A 22816-nucleotide genomic window follows, 5' to 3' on the forward strand; every position below is an offset into this window, starting at 1 on the left:
CAAATTCGTCGCCAATTGGCGACGAATTTTGCGACGAAACAGTGATCGTTGCAATTATATCGTAACTTACTGTATATCGATTATTTGCGACGAAAATTATATTCGTCGCAGAATTCGTCGCCAATTGGCGACGAATTTGGTTTTCGTCGCCAATTGGCGACAAATCATGTTTCGTCGCCAATTGGCGACGAATAACTTTCGTCGCCAATTGGCGACGAACACAGATTTGTCGCCAATGGCGACGAAACTGATTCGTCGCCAATTGGCGACGAACAGATGATTCGTCGCCAATTGGCGACGAATAATATTATTCGTCGCCAATTGGGACGACGATTCGTCGCCAATTGGCGACAAATTTTCGTCGCCAATTGGCGACGAATAATTTTCGTCGCCAATTGGCGACGAATCAATTCGTCGCCAATTGGCGACGAATTTTATTCGTCGCCAATTGGCGACGAAACAAATTTCGTCGCCAATTGGCGACGAATTCTGCGACAATTTTTCGTCGTAAATATTTGCGACAAACATCAATTTTTCGTCGCAGAAGTTTGGCGACGATTTTATAGCAACGAAAATTTTTCGTCGCAAATTTCGTTGGAAATTTTTTTGCGACGAATTTTTTGACAAAATTCGTCGCAAATTTCGTCGCAGAATGCTGATTTTTTTTTGTAGTGCCTTGGAATAAAATTTAAACTAGAGTTTAATTCAAATTATTCGAACCGTGATTCGAATAAAATTAATTTATAATTCAAAATAATTTAAATTTAATTAAAATTATTCAAAACTTAATTTAAACAAATTTAAATTAAAATCATATAAAAAATAATCCAAATTCAAGTTTGATTCATGGAATAATAAACAAAATATTATAAATTTAAATTTAACTCAAAAATTATTAAATATATTCCAATTCGAATTTAATAATTTTAAATACAAATTAAATATTTTTCGAATCAATTCAAAAAATCCACAAACAAACTATATTCATTTGGACCCCTAATTGAGGCCGCCACATAGCTAAGGCAATTAAGACGACCACGTGACCAGAACGATCAAAACAAACAAGCCCCACGTGCAAACAAACAAGCTCCATGGCCAAGCAACCGAGTCCTCCGATGGTGCAAAAGAATTTTAAAAAAAATACATCCTTTTTATAAAAAAATTCTAAAATCCAAATGCGCCATTTTAGAAAATGTCAAAAAACAAAGTCATGCCATCAAGAGATACTACTACCATTCAAAATGAGATTTTATTTTCCCGAGTTCAAAAGATGTTTTGATGGCATAAACCCCATGACCCTGTTTAAGAAGTTTAAAAGAAAGGTACTAGATATGTAGAACGAAATTGATAAAATTGAGTTCATTTGCATTGTGTATTAGATGAAGAATATAATAAAATCATAGCCGGTCTTACTCTTTCCCCCAAACTAAACAGCAATTTTTGAGCTCAAATCTATGCTTATTACTAATCTGTACACGAGCAAAAGAACTACTTCACAAGGATAACAGAGTTCCAACAGCAAGGTCTCCATGGAAGACATAAGACACATGCAAAGGGATAAAACACTGAAAAATCTCCAAAATCAGTTAGAGAGTATTCATCGTGAGCCAGTGTCCGAATGGGAGGGTGAAAATGTGAGACGAGCAGCATTCTCGAGTAAATGGGAAGTTAAACTAGCGGCAATAAAATTTTAAAAACAAGTTCTCCAAATAGAATCTTAAGGTTCCACGACTTCGCAACTTTACAAGGTCACTCGCCGCATAGTATCTGGCACATGCTAATGCAGCATAACAAGCTTCTCGGATTTTTCCTGCTATACATTACGGGAAAGACAAATGAAATCTCGATGAGAAATTAAGAAAAGTAATGTGCAAAACAACAGGGAAGAGAAATCTCAATAAACAGAAATGTATCCCGGTACCTTTGCCTTGCAACTGGAGCACTTCAATCTTTGACTACCGTTCTTAGTATCTTCACATCATGTATCGGCCTGATTTAGCAAAGATAAACTAAATAAGGAAGCAAATAAAAAGGGGTATAACAGGCATTTCATAAAATGGAAGTGCATGGTACGAGCGTATAAGTTAGAGACCCTAAATTCTTGATCACATGACAGATGTTCAGATTTGATATCTTGCAATCCATGGTATGTGCCACTTTTCTAATAAACTAATCACATTATTAGCAGCTTTCAAATCTCTAATGAATCACACCGGTCAACTTACCAATAAGATAATCTGATGAAACTTGCAGTAACCATAGCACATATTCAAATAGAAACAAAATAATAATAATTATGGTAAAAAAGAGAAGAGGACCCATAATTTACGAAGTTAGCATATTTGATGCATTCAGATTATGGAACTCATTCACTACACATAAGAAAATAGTATTGTGCCTTAACATTCTGTCCCTTTTGGCCATTCATGCATCATTGTGTGTGTGTGTGTAGGTTATGAAAATTGGTGCTTAACAGTTGGTTCTCCAGAAACTTGCTGATTTACAGTCATGAGGGAATAAAAATATCATTTCCAGCTGGTTGGCATGGGTAAAAGATTTTGTTCCACCTGTCAACCAGCACACGGAGCAACTGAAGACCACAAAACCGGTTGGAATCACTTCAGCAGTCAAAGCGACTCAGTGGACGCTTCGCTTGAGAGTCCTAACTTGATTCCATGATGAAGGCGACAAGTGGATGCTTCACTTAAGAATCCTAACCTGATTCTGTGAGGAAGGCGACACAGCAGACCGTTTGCTTGAGGACCCTAACCTCCTTGCTGCCAAAAAAAAGAAGGAATCAAGGGCAGACAGAAGTGAGAAGAGAAGAAGAATCAAGTGAAATGTCTGTCGCCTTCGCTTCTTCACTTCCTTATCTAAACCATAACCTCCACTTCTTCAGGCATCCAGTTGTGTGCTAACTTTTCTTCTTCACGAACTTCTTTACTTCCCTTATCTTCTCAACATACATTGCTGCTCCCTCTCTTCTTTGCTTTTGAGGCATGAGGTGGCGGCAAGGAAGTTAGGTTTGGTCTTCAATATTTCTCCTCTTTTTCTCTTCCCTGGTTCTTCTTCTTTTTGGTACCTCCAGCAGATGTGTCAATACATCCAGCATGACACTGTCATCATCTCATTCCGACCAGGGACGAGAACCCTCAATAAGATTTCAAATCTTGACAGTCATTACCTCCACCAGCTATGTGTAAGGTAAGAGATATACCGCAATATGAAGAAATTTATACCAAAGGGAACATGAATGAAGTTCAAACCTTTGGTCCAAATCTATGAACTTTCCATGCTTGGGTATCTGTTTAAAGTTTCTTCAAACCTAGTATTACTATCATTTACTAGGAAAATAAAAAGAAAATCAAGGTTTAAAATTTCTTTCCATGCTTGGGTTTGGTCTTTGACCATAGCGATACAATTTCAATAATATATCATGGCAACACTAGGCACACCTTGGTGCAAGGAATTTTTTGTGGATTGGTTCTTCAAATTTCCCTTGTCAGGAACATTTTGGTCCAAGCAAACAGCAAACCTGCACTGCTCAACCTACACGTGATCCTGTCTCCCTCTCTATCGCAACCAATTCAATTCCCTCTGAAGAAGAAACTGATCCTAATTCCCAAAAATTGTTCTATGAAATCCCTTTAAGCATTCCCTAATGTCAAGGCCATCTCGTTGGACCTTAGATATTAAATAACCGGAAGCCTTCCAAATATTAAATATATATGAGGTAAAAGAAACTAACCAAGAAAAGAACATATGGCAGCAAATCCCACTTACATAACAACAATACTCCCGATTGGGGCCTATTGTACTTCTCTTGATATTCCACAAAGTGCATCTCTTTAAATCTCGCATGGAGAAGGATTTCCCACTTATTTGCTTTGCTATGGCAATTCATATCTTGTCACACAGACACATTTTGGATTAATATGTGATTTAAGTATATAAGTGTGCTTTAGATTTTTTTTTTTGTAGTTATCCATTCACCCCTCCTTTAGTTGATCATTTTAATTCTACAATATTTTGAATTTTAGTTGACATTTATGAGTTTTTGGTTGACACAAGTCCTTGGAGATGACTGCTGGGGCTCCTTTTAAAAGTTTCTTTTATAGAACTTTTGGCATTAAAACTTGCAAGAATAGATTCATAATCAGTTTTCATCTTACTCAAGTGCCAAAAAGGAACACTAAAAGACTTTGAAAGCAAAGGAAGGTTTCATCCTTAGACTTGAACCTCTTTTGAGTAACCTCTTCTCACCTCTATCACCTAGGGTTATGGCTTGCAATCTACTAGGTATAATTTCCAACCATGCAATAGCAATCACTTACTTCCTTCTCTTGAAGAACCTCTTGAATAATAATCCTTATAGAAATTGGGTATTTAAACCCTAGGTGGTCTCTACAAGTTGTCTATTGACGGACACAAATTGCTATGAATAACCAATAGATAATTATGACGAGTAATTACTATGGATAAATTAGGTGTGATTTCCATTGTCAGTTTCAAAAAAGCATTCCACAGAATATCTATGAAGCACGAATTTATAAACATCAAGATGTGCAAAAAGTTAAATACTTCATGATTCCATTAAAATAAAGCTTGAATGATTCAAATTTTTAACAATATTGCAGGCGTCTGAAGACAAAAATAGCTCCTTCAGATAAAGAGGAAGCAGGATGCCTTTAAATGAATATGATTATCAGTATCCACATATATGCTAACACAAGGTGTGAATTGCAATGCAAATGCAGATTAAATCATATGGCATATCACAATTCACCTATCACTGTTGTCTGTTTGCACACTTCCAAGACGTTTAATAACTTCCATCCCACTGCAAACTCTTCCAAAAATTGTATGTTTTCCTGTGGAAGCACAAACCATATGAAAAAATAAATAATAATTCAAAACATAAGAGAAATAACCAGTCTAATTTTCGTTGATGATTCCAAAATGGTAAAACAAACATAATAACAAACTAAAAAATAAATAAATAATCATACTAACAAACATATCAGAGATTCAGATATACAATTTATCAATGAAATTGTTCTGAAAGGTAAGCAGCCCCCATTAGATGACCCGTTTATAAAGCAGCCTAGGCCAGGGCCCGCTTCATATAGAAGATAGGCGACCTCTTGTTTGGCGAGACTTTTATAAAGCAGCCTAGATGGCCCAAGCAGTCTACCTAAGGGGAAAAACTACTTTTTTATAAGTTGGTAGTTCATTTGATATTAGAAAGTAACCTTAATTTATCCCATCAGCCCTCCAAGCCCACGTGACTTTCAGATTCCACCTCCCATTTTTAACCCAACACCTATAACTAGTAACTATGTTTTGGTCATATTTTCCTCCTTGCCCTAGGTCCTAGGTGTGTTTTTCTTCTTCTCTTAGCTCTTTTATTTTTCATTCATGATTATAATGCATTTAATCTCTTTGTAAATTTGGATTATGACTGAATATTATATGCTTTATTGTGATTTTTATTTTCTTGATTGCAATATGAAATGTTTTTGTTATTGTTATGCATGCATATTTATTAATTATGACTTGTTTATAATAATTGCAACATTGTTTGATAGATTAAAGATACAGCAACAACAATCATCAAGCTTTTGTCTCACTATGTGAGGTCAGTTATATGGATCCTGCCACACCATTAAACTCGATTCCTTACTATATCCTCATTTATATTTAAATGAATTTTATCGTGTTTTATTGTTATTAAGTCTTCTTTAATCTTCCTCGATTAATATGTGTATTTGTTATGATCTCGCATTGTCTAACTGAGACATTTATTAGTTGTCTAAGTACATGTTCATATTATCTTAAATACATATCTTAGAGTTTTCCCTCAATATAAGAATTAGTTCCTCCCACCAAGGAGACCGCTCAATGCTGTAATTTACCTCCCTTCTACATGGTCTTGGGGCGGGACAGCGGAGGGGCGCTTAGAGTGAGCGCTATCACCTTTTGCAACAAAAGATACAATTCTTATATATACAAAGTCATTCTTGATTTAATATTTTTTTCTTTTCTAAGTTAATATTATTTCAACGCCAACTACAAGACTCCCACCTACCACCTAGGTAACGAGCAGATTACCTACTGCTTGAGAAGACCTTTTAATATCTTGATCTTTAAGATGAAAATTTGAGAGTAATCAAGAAACATTTTGTGATCACTGATTATAGTTATCGGCATATATGCCATGAAGAAAGTAATCCACAAAAATAACATTGCTGCCATAAGCCAAGTAATCCATTGCCTAGGCCTAGTATAGGATTGCGTCCAGGGATAAAAGTAGTCAGTTTCTTGCTGTTGTCCTGGCCACTTAGCTGCTCCACCTGCTGGAGAGACCATGGAATCATGCTAACATTTGGAACCCTTTTCCCCCACCTACGTATGGTGGTTTTAAGCTTGTTAGCCAGAGAACTCCAATGTCTGTTTGTATAGAAGATAATGAAGATAAGAAGGGGCGAAAGTTGAATTAAGAATTGAAGTATTCTTTCATCATGTAGGTCCTATAAGGCTGTAATTTGGTATCATCCCAAGTTCTCAACTACTCATAGGTACCAGCAAGTTGCATTTATCTCAATTATGTAGGGGCAGCTATATGAATCTTTTCCCTCCCACCATTGAACTCTATGCATGTGTATCCAAGGAATGAAATCTCGAACAGTTTCGTTCGATACAGGTGAAAAATTTCATTCCGCCCGTGGACCAAAACCGACACAGTCACGCCTCCGGTGCCGACGCACCCCAGAGGTTGATCCCCATTGTCGCACGACACGTTCAGAGGCATCGCCAGGCTGGCGCGACCCCTTTGGAGGCGTCGCCACGCTCACGCAACGTCTCTGACATCGAGCATCTGCAGGGATGCGATCGCACGGAAGAACAACGAACTTAAGTTAATTAATTAAATTAATAATTTCAATCAACTCCCAACTAGTTTGATTGAGATAATTTAAATAAGTTTAATTAAAGCCTAATAAAATTATCTCATTATATATATATAGAGAGAGAGAGAGAGAGAAATGATATACTGCGCGACGAGGAATGCGCAACTCGTGCGCGACACCGCCGACCCACCGCCACTGTCGCCGCCCTCGCCACACCGTCCGGCTACCGCTGGCCGCCACCTTGGGCGTGATCGACGTGCCGCTCGTCGGTGCTTTGTCCGGCATCGGATTTCGGCTGGAATCCAGCGTAATTTGGCCGGAAACAACCAAATCACGCGTCCGACAGTGGTGCGGCCACAATCCGACCAAATTCGGCCAAATTGCGATCGGAGACCGGCCGAGGAAGGACTAGCGTACGACGTCGGCCCGTCCTCAGCCTGATTCCGACCGTGATTTGGCCGGAATCTGGCCCGATCGCGGTCGGTAGTGGCACGCGCCACTGGCGACCGCAATTGGGCCAAATTCCGACCAAATCGCGATCGGAATCAGGCTGAGGACAAGCCGACGTCGCACGCCAGTCCTTCCTCGGCCGGTCTCCAATCGTGATTTGGACGGAATCCAGTCCGATCGCGATCGACAGTGGCGAGCGCCACTGCCGACCGCTATTTGGTTGTTTCCGGCCAAATTACATCGGATTCCGACCACAATCCAGCCATAATCCGACGTCAGACAAAGCGCCGGCAAGCGACGCGTCGATCGCGCCGGAGGTGGCGGCCGTCAGTAATCGGACGGCGCGGCGAGGGTGGCGACAGCGGCGATGTCGCGCACGAGTCGCACATTCCTCGTCACGCAGTATATCATTTATATATATATATATATATATATATATATATATATATATATATAAATAATTAATATATTTTATATAATACTGAAATTATATCGGCATAGCACGATACGATATCAAAACGATATCGTTCCGGTCAAAAATCAAAACTTCGGCACAAATTGAAATTTTAAACCTTGATACCATCTCAACATATTTTCTCTTATTTTATCATCTATTAGATCTATTGCTCTAAAATTAGTATTCTTATTTTCAATAACTCCACACATTCAACTTAACATTTTCATCATTGCTACATTTACTTTTTTTGTATGTATTACTTTCTAGCATCCAAACATGATGATCCATAAAGTATGACAAGCATCTAATAGTCTCATAAAATTTTCCTTTGAGCCTGAGAGGAACATGATGATCAACTTAATACCTTTATAACAAGAACAACATTGTTAATTATCAAAATTTTATTCAATTAGATAACCAAATTGTACCTTGATAATAAATTCTTCTAACTTCAATATGAATATCACTGAGACCTACATTTGCCTCCATTTTTTTTTCAAGGCTCTTTAATCTCACTTGACCTAATATTATAAAACATCGCTAGTTCCATATGATAGTTAACGTAGGATCCCAACATGTATGGAATGAAGAGTGCTAGTGAATGTAGGCATATTTTATATGTTGACAATTTTTTGCTATGCTAACTTTCATCACACTTGATGCACAGAACAACCTTACTGAGATATGTTGAAGTTCTTACCTTCTTAAAGATGCTAAGAAAGATCATGTGAATGTTAGGATTGGATGGCTAAAGCAAGATAGGGTGAATAGCGATTTTACGAACTAGCAAGGTCTCACAACCAAGATTAGCACAGTAGAATAGAAAAAAGCAATGAATGCTTACCAAATCACTAAGACATTTATTTAATGTGATTCGGCAATTCCCAAGCTCCTACTCTAAGGCTTATAATCCGTCAATGGATCGCTCTTGAAAAAGGTGGAGAAACTCCTTACAAGCTCAAAGGATTATAAAGATTACAAGAAGAGAAAAGAACAAGGATACAAACCTTCTAATAGGTTTTAACCAACTCTATTTTGCCAACCATAGAAGTCTCCATATTCCTCCTTCTATAGCTTTTGAATCCTTGCTGTAAATCTACATGTCGCATAGCAATCGACTGCTCCATCTTCATCAATCAATGTTAACTATCCTTGCGATCAAACCATTATCATGCAACAATAATTCCAATTTGCTTTCCATATCAACATGCAATCGACTGATGGTCAGTGGTCACTTACCATGAGTCGACCGCCCAATCAACTTAGCCACGAACGAAAATATTCTATTCGTTGGCTCCTTTAACCCAATCAACTGAAATCCACATCAGTCAACTCCTCTAAACTATAAATCCCAACTTACACAACTTTAGAGTTTTAGTTTGCAGTCGATTGTCTGTATCATCAGTCGACTCATCCACTAGTCAACTTTATTCCAACCCCAGTCGACTACTCTCATCACTAATCGATTGTTGAGCCTGACTATAACCACTTCTAAGATCAGTCAATCTATGTTAAGTTCTACCCTCATCCCCATAGATACAAGTAATTCAACACTCAGTTTACCAAAGTTTTATGATTGCAGTTTGACTTCGCCCCTTGATCATCTCTTGTCAAGTTACACAGTCCCTTGAATGCATACGAATTCTCGATTCCTCCATATATTATCCTTCACCTACGAAGTTCGCCTCCATTGGTTATGGTCCTTGCTACCTCAATGCACCTCATCCTACGATCCCTCGGTTTGCCTTAAGCAACCTTCGCCAAACTCTACAAACCTTGATCCATCAAGTTGCCAACCTAACTACACCAGGTCAATACTCTAAAGCTGCTCCAACCACCTTAGTACTCCTCGTTCTGTGGTCCTTCAAATGTCCCATACCATCTTTCTTTAATCTCAATGGACCTCCAAACCACTAAGCATGTCACCTTGGCTACGTCAAGCAAATGAGCTCTTTAAGCTCCATGTGTGTTCTTACAATCCCTGCACATTCAAACACGAACATAAAAAGGGCAAAGTCTAACTTAAACTCTTTGTCCAAACATCAAAATCCAAGATCACACCAAATCACTTGAGACGCAATTGCACCAAAAGTGAACTCTACAAATGTTTATAAAAATAATGTTACCGCTATCTTTTCTAGGTTATATATACTTGGATACAAGTGCCCGACAAAATATAGATCTAAGTATAACATGCTCTTTTCTAATACATGATCACAAGGGTGTTTAGTGTTATATTGGAATAATTATCTTCAATGTAGGTATGAAGGGGAAGAATGAAGAGGCCAACTATCAAAGGTTTCAATCACACAATAGAATCCACAAAGTTGTTAGAAACTTTAAAAGGACCAAAAAATACATAGGAATGAGTCATAGCCAACACGATCAAGCATATCTACTAATGATATTTGAAAATAAATTCTTAGAATTCAAATCTCTTAAAGGGCCCAAGAAAATGTTGAACACAAAAAGGGGCATCCTTTTGGGGAAGAACATTTTCCAGATGCAATCAAAATGGTGTCTTTCTTCTAAAACAACCAACCATAATATTGATTAACATGATCAACACTGTAAATTTCAAGAAAATAGAGGGAGGTAACGATAGTTAGGATTCTAAGTGGCACTTATTGGTGATTACTTTAAATCCCTCCAATTAATTTTGTCAACTTGAAAAACTATTTTTTTAAAAACGACTAGCATATCTCCTAAGATTTAAGATGAGATGTTTTTAAAATTTCCCTAGGATCACTTGTAACAATCATATCCTAGATGCAATCAAATACATGGTAAGGATGGATCAAAGTTTGCTTTTGATAACCTTCTAGCTATTTGAATAGGAGGTCTAAGAAAAAGAAGGCTTACGTGTAACAATATTGAATCCAATTGGAAAAAGAACACTAATAACAACATTGACAGTTATCTTCGTTTTGAAGTCAATATTAATATACTATTTCTAGTACTAATAGTTATAGTGAAAGTTACATTTATAATTCATTTCTTGTGAAAATAATATCTTAGTAAGAATGGTCCTTTAGTACAAAAACTAGTCAAAATACTGATGATTTGGATATTCAAGTATAAATCAATCATACAGATAGAAATGAAGATGATAGAAATTGCTTGCTGATCATTAGGTTTCTACATGAGAGTTTTATAGTAAAGAAATAATATGTGTGGTGATGTAGAATCAGAACACTAGTTTAACTCAGTGAGGTATCATACTAATTGTAACATGTCAGAGTTAACAATTATATGGTTGTTAGAATATAAAGGTTGAGTTCCTCATTGGATATTATATCATTATGTGTTATGTTAGACAATTTTATCTATATCTAGTAATCATTATGAGGCCATTCAACTGCTACAAAATATATGACTTGACATTTATTTAGCATCCATAAAAAAAGTAACTTATAATAAAAAGGTGAAAAATAGTACTTTTACTCTATTTCTTGGGGTACAACTATTGAAATTTGAAAGTATCAATAAATTATGATACTGTAATTATAGAATATACCAATGGTCAATTCAAGTTATAATTGTTTGCATTATTCTTGATGAACTTACTATCCAGTCACATTCAAGATAAAACCTACTTAACACTGTCAGAATTGGTCAATTCTTTTCACAAGCCTTGTACTAGCAAAGAAATACATAAAATGGGTAGGCCAAATGGTTTTTGGCCTTCACTTGTCTAAAAAAATAATAATAATTGGAAATTAAGGTGGGAGTATAATAGGAGATTTAAGACAACTCTACTTACCACAGTTAAAAAAGACTTAAAAGAAGTGAGTATTAGTAGCGATAGAGTCTTCCATAGAGTTTAATGGCAAAATAAGATAGTGTAGGCAATCTCAGAAGTAGGTACTCACTGTGTTTCTCGTAGTTAAAGAATTGAACAAATAAGTACTAAACGAACACATCATTCAAGTAGCATAACATAATACTGAGAAACTATCAGATGTTAGTTTTCCTCTTTTAAAAAATAAATACAAAAGGAAATCATTACCATCCAATGACTGACATGGTGCCAGTGTTATAAAAAATTGGCTACCATTTGTGTCAGGACCAGCATTTGCCATTGATAGTATGCCCGCTCCAGTATGCTTCAACTCAGGTTTTATCTCGTCGTCAAATTTAGGACTGGTAAGACCCAAGGGAAAATACTATCAGTTGAGAACTAAGGCAATTGACTACAATAACAATGAAAAGGTATTAGAGACGGAAACAACTAAAATCCCAATACAATCAAAACGCATCACATAGGAGGTGTAGCAGTGGACGCCAGATCTCTGCCAAAATTCAAAAGTGCTGCTAATTTGCAAAGTCAGGCACCGAGTATGCTCAAAATAATCTAATTGCTACCAGATTTTTCCCGGAAACAACTAAAACAGACTCCCTACATGCCCACTATGTCCACTGCAAAGCAGGACGGTGACTAACCCGTAAATGGATTCACCACCCCTTCCAGTCCCTGTCGGATCACCGCCTTGAACGATAAAATCCTGTATAACGTGCACTAAATAGTCAGCAAACACAAGAGAAGAAAAGGTGAGGTTAGGTCATCGAAGTACGAACGATGAGAAAGCACCTTGATGATCCGATGGAACTTGACGCTGTCGTAATAACCTCTCCTAGACAGCTCAACAAAGTTCCTGCAAGTCTTCGGAGCGTGCTTGTAGTACATCTGAGATCCAACAGAGAAGTGATGTCGGGGAGGAGTCCTAGGGCATAGATGGAACGGAGAGGAAGAAGACAGGTAGCGGGAAGAGGAGGAGAGTACCTCGACTGTGAAAGGTCCCATGGAGGTATCCAAGGTCACCTCCGGTGGGCCGCCGTCAGCGCTTCCCCACATCGTGTAGCAGTTAGTGCAAATCCTCTTACCGGCTCGACGCTGTTTGATTCCTGAAAATGCTAAATTACGACTTTGCCATGCCATCGAGTAATATAATTTTCTATACAGATTCAATATAAATTTTATTTTAAAAATTACAATTGATCTGTTACGTCTATTGGAAAGACACAGACGTGTAGATTCCTCGACTGATTAATAAGGTCACGTGTGATCATGTAGTGTGCTTTAAAAAATTTAAGGAGAATAAAATAAAATTGAAGATATTTGATTTGGTCTAAAATTGAGAGATGGGTCAGTTCCTCAATTCATCGCATTGTCCTCAATTGACTTGCTCTGCGTCAGCTGCTGTGGGATTGGCTTCTTCAATTGAGTCGGTTTTTAGTGGATCAAGTTCGTGCTTTACGGACAGAGATTGAGTGAACAAAATCTTGACAAATCAGCTCCTCTTTACCTTGTTGAAAAAGATCAACAAAAGATCAGAAAGGAACCAAGACACATCTAATTAGCGTGACTCCTTTGATGCTAGTTAGGGTCGGAGAAAAATAGAAAACAAGAGAAATAATAATTTTTGAAATTAATTGTGTGTATTTTTCTTATTGAAATGACTACTTTATATATAAATATATACAAAAAGAAAAGACTTTTCTCCTGTAGTGGCAGTGTCCCTAGTAGTGGTGTCTCTTTTTCAGTCGGTGTCTTTATTCTAAGCGGTTGTAGAATTTTGAGAGGTTACATAATTGACACTTGTAGTTGTAACTGATACAACTTTCCTTTTATTATAACCAACACCTACTTTTCTATGTTTGTAATCGTCGCTAATCTATTACTGAGGTAACCGTTGGAAACCTTTGATCTGACATCCTTCCGTAATTGATGAGCCTCTTCTTTAATTCACTCTAATTTAACCTTGTTAATTTATCGAGTAAAGCTTCCGCTGACTCGACTCCAACTTTGTTGAACTCGATAAAATTATTCTAAGTATTTCCAAGTTCCCCATAAGTACTACTGAGCTCCCTACAAGCATTGTCAAGCTCTATAAGCACTGTCAAGTCTTTCCAAGAGAAACATGACCAAATCCATCTTAATTTAGGCATAATTGGAACTCTATGTGACTCATATCTATGTTGACCGAGTCAAAATCATGCCACACAGAATCTATATTGACTAAGTCAAGAATGTACTGCATGGAGTCTATATTGACTGGGTCAAGCACATGACACGTAAGGCCCCTATTCACCTCTCTATCAAAAGTATGCCTTTCAAGCCTAATTGAAAGAGGATATAAGCCAACTAATTAGACAGTAAAGTGCTACAACAAAACTACAGCAAAATTAGAATTCTTGAAGATAAGGAAAATGTTTACTCGATATAAGCAGTCCCATGATGGTCGAAAAACACAACGCATGTTGCCTAGCTGTGAGACCGACTTATTAAAGCACATTGCTCATCTGTGGAGTTGACCCGTTGAATACCTTATATGGTCCATATAACTTGCGCAGTGTCTCAGAAATTTAAAATCTTCCGAATCCTTCACAAACATTTCGTCTTCTACATAGATCCCCAGAACCTCTCGATCCTATCAAGTGATATCTAACAACAACAACAAGATCCTATGCTTTTTAACCTAAGTAGAACGGCTTATCTTACTGGAGGTTACTTTATTTACCTGATAGAAAAATCCTTATTCCTTACCTTCAATCAAATTACAACCTTCGTCACTTCCAAGTTCCTTCATTCCTCCATAGTCATCCTCGTTTACCCTTCCCCATGTACACCCCACTATTCATGCGCTTTCTTCTCTAGTGAGAACTTTCAACTAGTAAGTTGTTTTCCTAACCACTTTCTGCCTTCCTCCGTGTGAGCAACAGTCCTCATGTTAACTTTCATCATGAGCTCTTCCTTCTGGTTCAAGACCACTCCCTTAGATTATATAAAAATCCTCCGCGCCACCTTCTATATCCCTTCTAATCAATAACTATAAATTCCCAGTTCATCTCAATGTCTGCATCAACCCCCCAATTACTTACTTGGCTACTACCCCTTATGGCGACTCTAATGAGATGTTGTATCCTCCTAAAAGAGCACACCTTGAAGATCAACATATGTTTGAAACCAGCTCCTCACTATGCTTTCTCAATGTGAATCTTTTACTCCAAATTCACTAGTGCTTCCATAACAAAACACTCCTCTAGAATCAAACATGCTACCAATTTCAAGTCCTAGTAATCTACAGGGTATCCCCTTAGGCATTGGAACGTCTAATGCTCTGACAACTCCTAGTATCCTACTAATAAGCATAGATAAAGCCAAAGTTGAAGTCATGCATTAGGTTTCTCTGACAGAGCTTATGGATACCATGACCTCCTCCACTAAGAAGGTGAGCTTGTAAATAAAATATTTTTGTAAACCTACTAATTGTAACTTCTTGAAACAACTTCTAATTACACGATAAGAAATATTGAGCCACCTCCTGAGCTTAATTGAAAGTTATCAACAAAAGAAGAACTGGGAGGTGGAACATTTGGTACAATTGGATCGTCATAGTCGTGAACTAAGGACAATCAAAGTAGAGGTCGCCCTACATATAATCGAAGTCGTCCTTTACTCTGAATGGCTTACCAACCTCCAGATCATAATAGAGGAGTCTAAGAAGGCTCACAAGGAGGCGGAGAACAAAATTCAAGAGGTACAGAGTTAGCTAGATTTGTCCACCGTTACTGTGGAACATCAGAAAAAACTGTTGGCTGACTATTAAGCTATGGAGGAAGGACATTGGGTGAGCAAAAAAAATTAATTCTTGAACTTGATGGAATTCTATGATTTTTACCAAAAGATAAAATGGCAAACTAACCAATGTTCTTGTGAACTTTGCTTGATTGTTTGTGTTTGTTGGGATGTATACTATAAACCTAGCTTTTGTATGAACATCTATTTTGAAATATTTTGAAATGAGAATCACTTTGGTCAAATATTTACATTTTATATTTCTGATATATGTTAATGCAGTTTTTCACTTAATTTATATTGTAGATAATATAGTGTGTGGTGCCACACAAAAGATCATGTTATCAGTTCCTTATAAATTATAAATAGTAGCTCACAACCTAAAAGATGGGATTGGGTATCTCCAAACCATTGGGGAGAGGAACAAAACGGTTGTAATGTAATTATAGACCCTACAATTTCTGTGGTCCTTTGTTTGAGGGGGGGATTGTTGAGTTGCAAAGGTGCAAACATAGTCCCACATCTAAACACATAGGAAAGATCATGGGTTTAAAAGGATGGAAAGTATCTCCATTGGAATGAGGCCTTTTGGGGAGAGCCCAAGAACAAAACCATGAGGGCTTAGGCCCAAAGTGGACAATATCATGCTATTGTGGAGATACAGACATCCTTATAGACCCTACAATTGGTATCAGGAAGTCCTAGTAGGTCGGGTAGACCGAGGGGCATGAAGTCCTGGTTGCGGCTGGGCAGGAAGTCCTAGTAGGTCAGGTAGACCGAGGGGCATGAAGTCCTGGTTGCGGCTGGGCAGGAAGTCCTAGTAGGTCAGGGTGGACCGAGGGGCAGGAAGTCCTGGTGGGTCGAAGATTCAGACATCAAACGGATGTTTTCCGTTTGAGGGGGGGTCTGTGGTCCTTTGTTTGAGGGGGGGATTGTTGGGTTGCAAAGGTGCAAACATAGTCCCACATCTAAAACACATGGGAAAGATCATGGGTTTAAAAAGGATGAAAAGTATCTCCATTGGCATGAGGCCTTTTGGGGAGAGCCCAAGAACAAAACCATGAGGGCTTAGGCCCAAAGTGGACAATATCATACCATTGTGGAGATACAGACATCCTTGGGGACCCTACAGGTATTAGTTTATCTTGACTATAAAATTACACTAGTACACTTTGTGTGTATTGAGCAGGACCGTTTGAGGTTGTTCGATTTATACTGACTATATAATCGAACTAGACCTCTATTATTATGGATGTGCGTGCTCTTAATCTCAATATAATAACAAACACATATACTTAGTATTTATTTCTTTAACTTGTCAAAGGGTAAGATTTATTTGTTAAATCAATAGGTCCGATGAGTTGGAAGATAATGCTATTTATATGGTGTGTTGTTGATTATAAAAGAAATCTGTATCCTAATTATTTAAGCTGATGATGCCCCCTTGACGAACTCAAAAGGATTATCATGTAAACCTTGCAGGTGGACTTAGTCCGACATGATAATAAAGTTGAGTGGTACTACTCTCGGAATTAGATGTTAATTAATTGAGTTGTCAGTAACTCATTTAATTAACGGGCATACGATATCTTAAACACAGAGAGATTAATGCACTCATAATAAGAAGGAGCTCATATTGTAATATGGGATTGGTGCGGTAGTTCAATAATAACCCTTTAGTGGTATGAGTTATTATTGATGGACTTGAGTTGAGTGTGTTGGGATCTGCATGCGCCTAAAAATAATTTTAGCCGCATAAACGCAGTAGAAAAAGGGATCCCTCCAGAAGATCCATGCGAAACTATATTCATTTTATCGATTCTATCTATTGGAATTGAGGTTACCTTCAATGCAAGTCCTTCGCAATCCCGACAGCAACTCTTGCCTTCAAAGGTTGACGGATCTCAGCACGATCAGTGTGTTCGTGCCTCCACGGTATCCACACGAACACTGAGATGGAGAGGAACCAGATCGTGGTGCTAGCCACAATACTAGGTTCGGCCAAGGTAGAAGAGAAGAGGAAGAAGACCAAAAATCATTCTTCTCAAGAGTCTCTCATCCCTTTTTATATCCAACCATGGAATATGAAGGGTTTTTGGCTCTTGGGATTCCATGGAATTAATACCTTTTAATAATCCCATGCATGTCATGTATGATGATCATGCAACCCTCTTAATGATGAGGGAATTAATACCCTATTAATCTCATGCATGATGATTATACAACCCTCTTAATGGATTTGATTTGACTTGAGTCCAACTCAAGTCTCACTTAATCCGAATTGGCACTAAGGCTGACACTAACAGGGTGTTCAGGGAGAACACAGGAAGCCCAAGCCCATCAGGAGGTCTAAATCAATTCCTCCTCTAGGTCCCTGTTGTAGCCTCTAGATAAAGCCTCATATCCACCCCAATAGAATTCTGTTAATCTTAATAGAATTTGATTAATCCTAAACAGAATTATGTTAATTTTGTTATCCAACAAAATTTTGTTAATTATGTTATCCAACAGAATTATGTTAATTTTATTATCCAATAAAATTCTGTTAATTCTGTTAATTTTTCTCTAAACTTTCTAAGGCAGCAAAGCTATAAAAGGAGAGGAGAGGGGGCACCTAAAGCATATTGTTCTTGGTTCTTACCTCCCCTAGGGTCGGCGCCACCTTAAGGCTTCTCCTCCTTTGCTTAGGGCCGGCGCTCCATCATCTACTTCTCTTCTCCATTGCTAGGGTCGGCGCCCCTTCATTCCTCTATATTCTCCTTGGTTCTCCCTTAGGGTCGGCGCCCAAAGAAGGTTGAAGAGGAGAGGAAGAGAGGAAAAGAAGAAGCCTTGGTTCTCCCTTGGTTGGTGGCGGCTTGAAGAGGAAAGGAAGAGAGGAAAGGAAAAGGAAGAAAGGAAAGCAAGTTAGGTGGTTTCTCTTAGTAGATCGTCGGTCACACGACGTCCAAGAAGAGGAGAGGAATACAACAGAAAATCAAGAGATCTTCGGGTAACGAACAATCATCTAAACAATCTCAAGAAGAAAAGTATGACTAATTTAATCATTCCACTGCGTAATTAGTTATTTTCTTCGTATGGATCCTGAATACCAACACAAGAGGCCAACGATCTTATGCTTCGATCAAAGTGTGCTTCGATTGGTCAAGAACTTACTTGATCGATCAAGCACATGCTATGTCTGATCGAAGATGTAGGTTGCTTGAAAAGGTTCCGTCCCTGAAAATTTTTATCTAGCAGAAATTGAACAGGACAGAATTCCAGGCACCTTCAAGTGGTATCAGAGCATAGGTTCTAACTCTGTGTGATTGGTTTCAGTTAATTTATGCACTTTTCATATATAAAGTTAGGTTGGATAATAGTAGGATATGCAAATAGATTAACTCTGTGGTTGCAGGATTCCTAGTTCCAACTATTATGGCCTAATGTGTGTTATGTATTGTGTGTTGTGCATGGATGTAATGTATGATTGGAACCCTCGGGCATGTCGAGGTTGTTGTGCATGTGTGTAATTTTAATTTACTGTTCGATCTAGATTATATGTAAACTCCTTTGTGGAGTATAGGATCGATGGATGTAAATTGTTCTTTTATTGTTGCACTTGTATCCTTGCTATGCGTGGTGTTATTTTGATGACCGGAGGCGCGGACTGAGAAGGAAGCAAGATAGACACGACTACATGTTCCATGGACGACATATTGAAGAACAGTAGATAATTGAAGAGGTCATAATAGTTAAAAATTTATTTTTTCATATTTATTACTTGCTGTTTTGATATGCTATTATATCAATGGCGTAGCCAGGATCTTTAACGTCCTGGGCTAAATTATAAAAAAATGCATACATATATAATAAACATTTAACAAACATATAATATTAAAATACCAATATCCTTTTACAGAGTTCAAATTTCATATAACATACTTCAATATCTACTTAAGTTGTGCTCGACGAGATTTTAGAGTATAAAACTCGTCTATTATTGATTCCAAGTCTATTTTCTCAGACAATTGTCGTTCTATGTAAAGAATCATACAATCGGAAAGTAAATCATCATCCATCTTGTTGCGACGTGTCGTTTTGAGAAATTTCATGGCTGAAAAAGCTCTCTCTGCCGTTGCAGTTGATACAGGAAGAGTCAATACAAGACGAATTAATCTCTGAATCATAACATAACTCTCAGCCTTTTTTGTCACAATCATTTCTCTATATAATGCAGAAAGAGTAGAAATTTGTTGAAACTCAGGATCACAAACTATGTCAAATTGATAGTGTTCCAATTCAGCTTTCAAAGCATGAATTTCTTGTTGAGTGAAATCCATAGGATAAAATTTTGATGCAAGCTTGCAAATGTCATCCACATTAAATTTTTTAAATGAATCAGTAGGATCTAAAGCTGAACAAAGAGCAAGAAGTTCCATTGTTGCCTCACTGAATCTGTAATTTAATTCCATCATTTGAAAATCTATTGCAGCATTAAAAATATCATAGTGATAATGATGCTCAACTGTGACATGATTCCGTTGTTGACAATAACGACTAACTTTATAACCACCGCTCATATTAGGCATCTCAATATTATGTCGTTCACAAAAAGCCTTTACTTTCTCAAAAAATTCATCCCATCCATCTTCTCTAAATTTTAGAAGGATGGCTTTTGTGGTTGAGACAAATTTTAAAGCATTCACAATGTCTTGTGATTTATTTTGTAGAGCTTGACAAAGAATATCAGTGGTTTCTAAGATCTTTTCCATCAAAAACAACACAAACACAAATTCAAAGCTCATAATTATATTGCATAAACCACTAGCTTCTCCACGTATTGCACCATTTGGCCCATTTTCACTGAGATTTCCAAGGATCTTACAAGTTGCTGCATACATGTCTATCAAGTTTCTAACAGAATCATAATGAGAACTCCAACGAGTAGCACCAGATCTATGCAATGTACCAACTTGATTAGCCCCTGTACCAGACTTACGCTCACCAATAGCCAACATATATGCAATCTCTTCTTGTTGAGCAGATTGTAAATCATTAAGACGTTTAGGAGATGAAGTGACGAAGTTTACAATGGAAGTCAAATAAGAAAAGAATTGCCAAATAGAAGGCACATCCTTAGCAGCTGCAACCAATGTTAACTGTAAACGATGAGCAAAACAATGTACATAATAGGCATATGGGCAATCTCTAAGAAATAATGCTTGAAGCCCATTCCATTCACCACGCATATTACTAGCACCATCATACCCTTGTCCCCTCATATTATGGATTTGAATATTGTGTTGAACAAAGATGTCAGAAATTGATTTCTTAAGGTTTGCCGATGTTGTATCCTCAACACTCAAAATCTCAAAGAAACGTTCCACCAAAAAACCAGAATTATTAACAAATCTTAAAATAAGGGTCATTTGCTCCTTTTTAGATTCATCTTGAGCTTCATCAACAAGAATACAAAACTTGGCATCTCCCAATTCATCTCGAATCATTATTCTCACTTTATTAGCAAGAATATGCAATATTTCCTTTTGAATCTGTGGAGAAGTGTATTTAGCATTTTGCGGGGCATTATGTAACACAACTTTTGCAATTTCATCATTCAAATGTGCTTGAAATTTCAATAATTCAATAAAATTTCCACGGTTTAAGGAACTCTCTGATTCATCATGGCCTCTAAAAGGACATCCTTGAGTTGCAAGCCATAATAACCCTTCAATTGTTGCCTTTAGACGTAATCTATTCTTTACAATTTCTTCTGCAGATTGAGCATTCATCACTTTGTCAATATTTTGCTTTGGTTTCATTAAATCCTGAACACATTTCACACATCTATTATGTGATGAAGACAATGAACCAACATGAATAAGAAATGCACATTTTTCTCCATCATTAACTCTCTTCCAACTGTTAAACCCTTCAGAAACAAGTGCAGAACGAGCCAATGAATTACTTGTGTTCTCAAAAAGAAAGCATGGAAAACAATATGCTTTATCCTTTGAAGGTGAATATTCTAGCCAAGGAAATTGTTTGAACCAAGCATATTGAAATCGACGATTTTGCTTTCCAATTTTTGTTCTTGGATACTCAACAAGTTTGGGTTGATAAGGCCCTGCTTTGATATATGCTCTTCTAATCTCATCCCGCTCATTAACAGGGTATTCACAAATCAATTTTCGTAATCCTGGATCTCGTTCAATAAAAGAAATATCAAATTCTTCCTCTTTTTGTTCTATTGGCCCAGATACAGAAGGAGGTTGTAAATCAGAAGTAGAGGATCCAACTATTGGTTTCAGAGGTATATCACATTGCAATTGATTATCAAATTCAGATTGTTCATCTCTCTTCATAAAAAATGACAATAATGTTTTTGGCTTTTTATTTGAAGGTTGGTGTTCCATTATAACCTAAGGACAAAAAATAATTAAAAATTAATTATTTATAACTTAAGAACAAAAAAATGACTACCAATCAATTATAACAAACTCAAACACAGTAATAAAGCATGCTTCAAAACTTGATGCGGCGGCTATAACTGAGAAAATGATTATAAAATAAAACTCGATTGCTAAACTGAAAAAAAAAACAGAAAGGAATGAGATAATCTTGGACCTATGATGGCTCTGATACCACTTGTTAGTACTGATGGAATCAAAATATCTCCACAATGGTATGATATTGTCCACTTTGGGCCTAAACCCTCATGGCTTTGTTCTTGGACTCTCTCCAAAAGGCCTCATATCAATGGAGATACTTTCCATCCTTTTTAACCCAATGATCTTTTCCATGTACTTTAGATGTGGGACTAGATTTATACCCTTGTAACCCAACATAAAATTCCTCATATCAAATAACTAAGTGGGAGAAAGATTATTAGAATAAATCTCATGACCTCCATTACTGGTTTGTAAGTGATGCATTCAAACTTAATATTGGCTTTAAGTGCCTTCCTCTATATCAGATGAGTTTGTTTGCGGATCACTAGATCAAACTTCCTTTATGGATGATTATAGGAAATTATTTAGGAACGTGTGATCTTCTCCATCTGAAGGGACACAATCCTAAATAATGGACTTAGTATCAAGTAATGGTATACACTTAGGCACATTTAATAGTATTCTCCCCATTGGAGTCACTGCTATTATCTATGTGACCAAAGATAAACCAACTATTAATTTTATTTATCATAAAGTTAGGTTGACAAAATAGTAAAATTAATGGGTAAAACTTCCTCTTACAAATACTTGAATTCGTATACATCCACACTATCGTGGCATACGAAATTTCTAGTGTTTGAGGTGTTGGTGAATTTAAATTATATTATTTGAGCAATCAATATTATTTTAAATTCTAAAGTTTTGACCAAATATGTTATTTTGTGATTCTCAAGATTTCATTATGGCTTTCAATCCACTTGTTGTTATTCTA

General features: G+C 37.1%; 2 protein-coding genes across 3 annotated transcripts; both read right to left on the reverse strand.

The window, feature by feature from the left end:
- Positions 1 to 1560: 1560 nt before the first annotated feature.
- Positions 1561 to 12706, reverse strand: LOC141813847 (peptidyl-prolyl cis-trans isomerase CYP18-2-like). Of its 2 annotated transcripts, none has more exons than XM_074701837.1 (7): positions 12599 to 12706; positions 12407 to 12502; positions 12259 to 12320; positions 11825 to 11958; positions 4787 to 4871; positions 1922 to 1990; positions 1561 to 1810 (listed from the first exon to the last, which is right to left on the reverse strand). In XM_074701837.1, exons 1-6 carry the CDS (start codon positions 12668 to 12670, stop codon positions 1945 to 1947), a joined length of 495 nt encoding a protein of 164 aa, XP_074557938.1. In that variant the 5' UTR covers positions 12671 to 12706; the 3' UTR covers positions 1561 to 1810; positions 1922 to 1944. The 2 variants fall into 2 exon arrangements, with proteins under 2 accessions (XP_074557938.1, XP_074557939.1); XM_074701838.1 differs by having other exon boundaries at positions 1561 to 1813.
- Positions 12707 to 19323: 6617 nt separating this feature from the next.
- LOC141813501 (uncharacterized) lies at positions 19324 to 21789 on the reverse strand. The gene has a single exon (XM_074701469.1). The coding sequence runs from the start codon at positions 21787 to 21789 to the stop codon at positions 19324 to 19326; it is 2466 nt and encodes an 821-aa protein (XP_074557570.1).
- Positions 21790 to 22816: the final 1027 nt, after the last annotated feature.

Source organism: Curcuma longa, chromosome 20 (genome assembly GCF_044706935.1).
Source record: "Curcuma longa cultivar G26 ecotype Majalengka, Jawa Barat chromosome 20, ITB_CL_G26_1.1, whole genome shotgun sequence".
Classification (NCBI taxonomy): domain Eukaryota; kingdom Viridiplantae; phylum Streptophyta; class Magnoliopsida; order Zingiberales; family Zingiberaceae; genus Curcuma; species Curcuma longa.